This window comes from Pterocles gutturalis, unplaced genomic scaffold, assembly GCF_000699245.1.
Source record: "Pterocles gutturalis isolate BGI_N339 unplaced genomic scaffold, ASM69924v1 scaffold31613, whole genome shotgun sequence".
Taxonomy (NCBI): domain Eukaryota; kingdom Metazoa; phylum Chordata; class Aves; order Pterocliformes; family Pteroclidae; genus Pterocles; species Pterocles gutturalis.
The window spans coordinates 318-5,986 of record NW_010126643.1 but is presented as its reverse complement, the minus strand read 5'-3'; the positions used below and the strand labels follow the sequence as shown (position 1 = coordinate 5,986).

The window sequence follows — 5,669 nt, the reverse complement described above, 5'->3', positions numbered from 1 at the left end:
GTAGTGATGGGAGGTGCAGTAGCAGAATTTTTAGATAATTTTATCAGCAAAAACCTGATGCAGGTTTTTATGATGGTTTCACGTACATTTGTAAATGTAGCTTCCTGGCATTTTTGTTGCTTTTTTGAATTGAGCTGTAAGTGACTTTCTCAAGGGTATTTTGTGATCCAGTGGCAGGACGTAAAATTAGAACCCAGAAATCTTGCTCTGCTACAGTCTCTTTGTAAGACATGTAAATATATTTACAATTAAAAACAGTCTTTTAGTGTTGTTGTTTTGTTGGAAATGAAGTAGCTGGCACCTGTCTGAATTTGAGAAAAATCTCATCTGATACTCTCCACGTCTATTAAACATTTTGTCTCTATATCATTGTCATGTGTTTACTAGTTCCTTGAGAGATTTTCTCACAGGTTCTTTTTCTGTCTCTCTGTTCTCCCAGCCCTTGTTCTCTTTTATTCTGGGTTCTGTTCCCTCAGGAGACCAAAATCTTGCTCCCTTTGCTCCTCTCATCATGTACTTACTTCCACAGAGATTACTTGTCTAAATGAAGCAATAGGAGGATGAAGGGCAGAATTTTTTGCTACGGTTTTGAATATTATGAATGCACGCTTGTAGTTTATATGTATTCATAGATGAATAGATTATATTTGCTTTGGATAATGCTAAACAATCCATAACAAATTAGAGTTTATTATATAGTAAAAAGTATACAGAAGACTATAGCAGGAACAACCTTCAAATATGTTTTGTATTTAAACAAAATGGGTAAGTCAACTTCTGCTCTCAGACCTCAGTTCAGTGAAGTACTTAAAAAAACACTGAATAAGGTGCCTAAGTATGTTTTTAAGTTTTATGCAGTATGATAGAGAAATTTGGATAAGTGGGGACTTATCTGGGAGAACAGCATAGCCCAGGTAGTATAAAACAGGATTTTGGTCCCTGCTGTGCTTATGGCTGTTACCTTTCCTCAATTCACTGTTTTAGTATCCACTCATAAAACTGTGTCCAGTCTGAATATGGGTTCACCAAAAAAACCCTTCTGAATTAATCTTCCTTGTGGGAGAAAATAATTTCCAAGTGATGTGCTTTTTGGTGATGTGTTGTTATTTGGGTTTTTTTTCTTTGTCTTTTATGATAATTGTTACACATTTTGAATTTGGGCAAGTTTCTCTATTGGTCATCTAAAATGGTGATACAACTGCAACCCCAGTAACATGTATCTGAAGCTCAGCAAAAATTCAAATGCATATTCAAAACCTCCTAGAAATATAGAAGTTAAAGATGTTCAAGAAATGACAAACTTTTTATTTAGAGGATAGAGAGGGGAACAAAAATGCCAAATCTCTTCTCCTCCGTTACTGTACTTGAATTTAAAAGTAATTAATATCAATGAACTGGGGACATTGCTTCTGTCTGAAAAAAGTGTTTATTGAATCAATGGCAGCTGAAAGCTTTGGACTTAACCAGTGTGTTTCGCTGCTATGCCATGCACAGCCTCTTTCCCCTAACCACCAGTATCTCTTCTCTGCACCGGAGGGACAGAACCCTTTAAAACCAAAAACTGAGGACTGCCTCTAGGGAAAATTCCATTTTTATTTTTTCACTCATCATTTATTTACAAATACACATTATAACTTTTATATACATTGCACATTTACATGGTAGAAAAGTACAAAACTATATATTTAAATGAATTTATATTTAACTCACCATGTTTGAAAATATAAAATCGCATCAGAAAAAAAGTACTATGAAAAGCAAGAAACTTGAACTGATAAAGCTTTGATATAACTTTTAGTGACGCGCTGATTAGGAAAAGAAAACTTCAAAAGTGGTACTGCAAGACCATCTTAAAGGAAACACCTGATAAAACACTTATGCATGTTACAAAAAGATAAAACAATAAAAATAAAATAAAACCTTTATTCTTATTACAGTTAGCCCTGTAGCTATTAACAACCTTCATAATCCGATTTCTTTGGGTCCGGAATTCATATAGTACAGTATATATGCTCAGCACATTGAAATCACTTCAGTACATGATGTGATCAGAAGTAGAGAAAAGTGAAGTGGAAGAAGTTTCCTTAAAGATCGCCTCACTGCACCCTGGAAGTATACTTAAGTCAGTTACAATGCCTTTTGGTCAGTCAAGGTTCCTTGTAAACAAAAACCCGAGGGATTTTTTATGTACAGAACCGGCAAGAAGAAAATCCAATAAATAAACATAACAGAAACCGACATGCAAATTTGTTAAAGGGGAAAAGAGTTAACATCAGTGAAACAAAGAGATGAGATCATGTGGGTAAGCTCTAAGGAATGGACTTTTATAGTTCACAAGAAAAAAGAAAAGCTTTACTTTACAAGCAAGAGACCTCACAATAAATAACACTGCTCTTCCCGTAACGAATAAATTTCTTCAAAAAACAAGGTGTACAGTCAACCAGACATTTTATGTATAAATTATAAAACATGACACAGTATAAATAAATGTCTACAAGACTCAACTATATGTATACTTTTTTTCTCCCCAAAATAAATAAGCATACACTTATTTACAGTATGGACATTGATTTCGTGCCCAATGGCTGTTCCAATAGTGATGGAGGTTTTACCACTCTAGAATGGAAGATATAGGAAAGCTGTAGTCCTGGTCTTCATCTTCCTCTTCATCCTCTGGGTCTTCATTAATGGCTAGATGGGGGAATACAGGGGAGCTGTTGTTTAAATAAGGACAACAACAGCGCAGAAGCAGCTCAGTGCATGTTTTCAAAGCCCTCTGAACAGCCATAATACAGCGTTGCATTTTATGCGACTTGTAGTGAGATGCTCTTTGGCATCTGCTGTTATGCAATAGAGTTTTTTATACATAATCTATGAAGTCATAACTGCAGAAAGTTCTGAAGAATCAATGGCTCAGGTTTTATTGGCAGATTCCTGAAATCAGATAAAAACGCTCTTGTGTTCTAGGTTTAACCGCTTTGTGTCCTTCATTCAGAGTTAGTAGAGGCAACTGTGCTAAACCAGGTGCCCATGTGCTACCATTAAGCTTGTTCTTTTGGACCGAGTTTGAGTTTATCCGGGTATTAATAAAGCAATCAGCGAAGCACACGAGAGCAGACAAAGTAGAAAAAAAAAATCTCTAGAATTACAATTCTAGGACATCCCCTTTCTGACAAAGTGACTTGTCCTCAGAATATCCCCAAAACTCCAACTTGAAGGCCAACTGGTTGTTGGACATCTATTGCATTTTATCAGCAACCAAAGTGCGTGCAAGATAGACACATACATATATGGCAACTGTACCGTCTCTCGAATCTCTACATCAAGCTTTCTTATGTTTAAAGGTGTAAGTCTTCATTACCTAGAGATTGCCTTCAGAAGCTTTAAGTGTCGGCAGAGTTAAAAATCTCACTTACAGTTGCAAGATCCAGAGTGCTTTACTTCTAGAAGCACACCCATGGAGCAGGCTGCCTCTTTCATGGCGCACTCACTTGGGTAAGTTGTGTTATCGCTGGCACAGACCGCCTCGTCTGACTTGCTTTCAGGGCATAGCTCATCACAGAGGGCACACCGACCTCTGCCAACCTTAAAATCCCACAAGCATTTCTTCCCAGCACTGCACTGAATGTCTTCACAGGATTTGGCTTCTAAAAATACACACAAGATACTAGAGGTAAGTGAAAAGACAAAGGAAAAAGAAAAGCAACAACAAACGATCTGAAACTCGCTTTTCGCTGTGAACTGTGAGTAGACAAAGCTCAGATGCAGTAGATGTGATGATATTTGCTGATTTTGCTCAAGCAAGTAGTCCCTTGGACACCATTGCCTGACTATATGTGGGGGAAGAAAGACAGCTGTGCCAGCAGAGCTTGGCCCTGGGAATACCGAATTACATTTCCTATTCTACATGACCTTCCTGTTCCATTTGATGTCTGTGGAAATTCAGCTCCCCAAATTAGCGGTAAGTGTAGAATTTGCCAACACATTCAGCATTTCTAAATCAATTATTTTTAAACTAACCCACACAGAGTAGTTGTCTACAAGATTGGAAAAGGAATTTACCTCACCCTATGCCAACTAAAAGCAGCCTGAGACGCCCCTGAATTCCCCCAGCAGTTTTGGGGAGCAGAGGCTGACCCAAATGTGCTTCCTTGTAACATGCTCCACTATCACTCCTTTCTGGAAGTCACAATACAAAATGTCAGGATGCACAGAGATTATTTTCCTATATTCACCCACCAACTGTCTCCAAACTCTGCAATATTTCTAAAGCAGAAAAAGTGATCAGATGTTTCCAATTAAGTTAAGGCAAGCTTTGCCAAGACCACTTGAAGACAATTGTTTCCAGGAATCCAAATCCACTGAATATCGAGACCTTGTTACACTGTAACCATGTCATCATCTATTTAATGGCGGGTACTTCTCCCTTGGATACTAACGTCAGCACCCACAGTGACAGCAAGAGAAAGAAGATCAGGCCCCCTACTCCCTCATTCCTTTTACAATCTTTTCTGGGGCAAAGATCACCCTGGCTCTCCTTTTCCTTGAGAGGAGCGCTAACCCACGCTACTGGAAGTCTCTCCCGAAGGCTGACTACATTCACCCAATTGCATACACAATGCTCTGAAACAGCGAATCGAGGAAACTCCCCCCACCCCTACCCCTCCAACCGGGGTACTTACTGATGCATTTTCCTTCATAGGCTAATCCAATGGATCTGCCCAGGAGACAGGTAGCTTTCCTCAGGTGGCAGGCACTGGCGTAAGTTATGCCATCGTTCCCGCAGAGATACTGTTCTGGGGAGGTAGGCTCTGGGCAAATGCGATTACACGTCACACAGTAGGCGTTGTTAGTTTGGTCAACCACACATGTGGAGCTGCCTGGGCATAAAACATCCCTACAGGTCTCTGAAATAAAGATGGAAAAACACACAGTGATTAGCAGGAGATCCCAGAGCCCCAGTGAGGCATGAATGGGTGACACAATGAAACAAATGATCAGATAAAAGCCTTCAGCAGCTCTCCTCATTGAGGGGCCGCTGGAGGAAACCTTGCCATCTAGGGGTAGCTGGTGGGACACAAGTGCTGCTAGACTGTGGGCAACTCTCAATACAGCTGTGTCCTTGTCTGTGGAGCGTGGTTTAGTTACTATCTCCAGGCATTTGGAACATCACTCTGGTTCCTGTGGGGAAGTTATGTCCAACAGCTCCTCCTCCCTACACTCAGACACACACCCTTTGGCATTTGAGGGAGATGGGATTAGATTTGCAAACCTACTTTTGCACTTCCCCTGATACTGGACTTCAAGTTCGGGCTGTTCTTTACATCTGGCTTTGAGAAGGGCACACTCGTTCTTGTAGGTTTTCCCATCTAAGCCACACACGGGGCCCTTCCAAGTGATATTAGAGCAATCCGGAGCACAAACACACCGAGGTTTGTTCTTCTTGTTCATTTTACATTTCTTCCCAGGTCCACAGTCCACGTTCTCACATGTTTCTGATGGAAGGAAAGAGGCACCACTTTAGTACTGAGCGTGGAGAACAGACCTGGTGTCAAAACTGCTTAAAGTAAAAAGACACCGTGACCCCAGAGCATAGAGAGAAAACACCTTTCCCCCCCCTCTCCAGGAAACACCACTCAAAGGAAGTTCCCCCACCAGGGAGGGCAGGG

At 40.3% G+C, this 5,669-nt stretch overlaps 1 protein-coding gene across 1 annotated transcript in view; it reads right to left on the bottom strand.

Moving 5' to 3' along the window:
* Positions 1–1,575: 1,575 nt before the first annotated feature.
* Positions 1,576–5,669, bottom strand: part of FST (follistatin) — a gene marked incomplete at its 5' end in the record, with an annotated part of 4,407 nt that continues 313 nt past the window's right edge. The window contains 4 exons of the mRNA XM_010079058.1: positions 1,576–2,691; positions 3,417–3,647; positions 4,683–4,907; positions 5,277–5,495. Coding sequence (XP_010077360.1) covers positions 2,609–2,691; positions 3,417–3,647; positions 4,683–4,907; positions 5,277–5,495 — 758 coding nt within the window. The remainder of the gene's footprint in view (positions 2,692–3,416; positions 3,648–4,682; positions 4,908–5,276; positions 5,496–5,669) is intronic.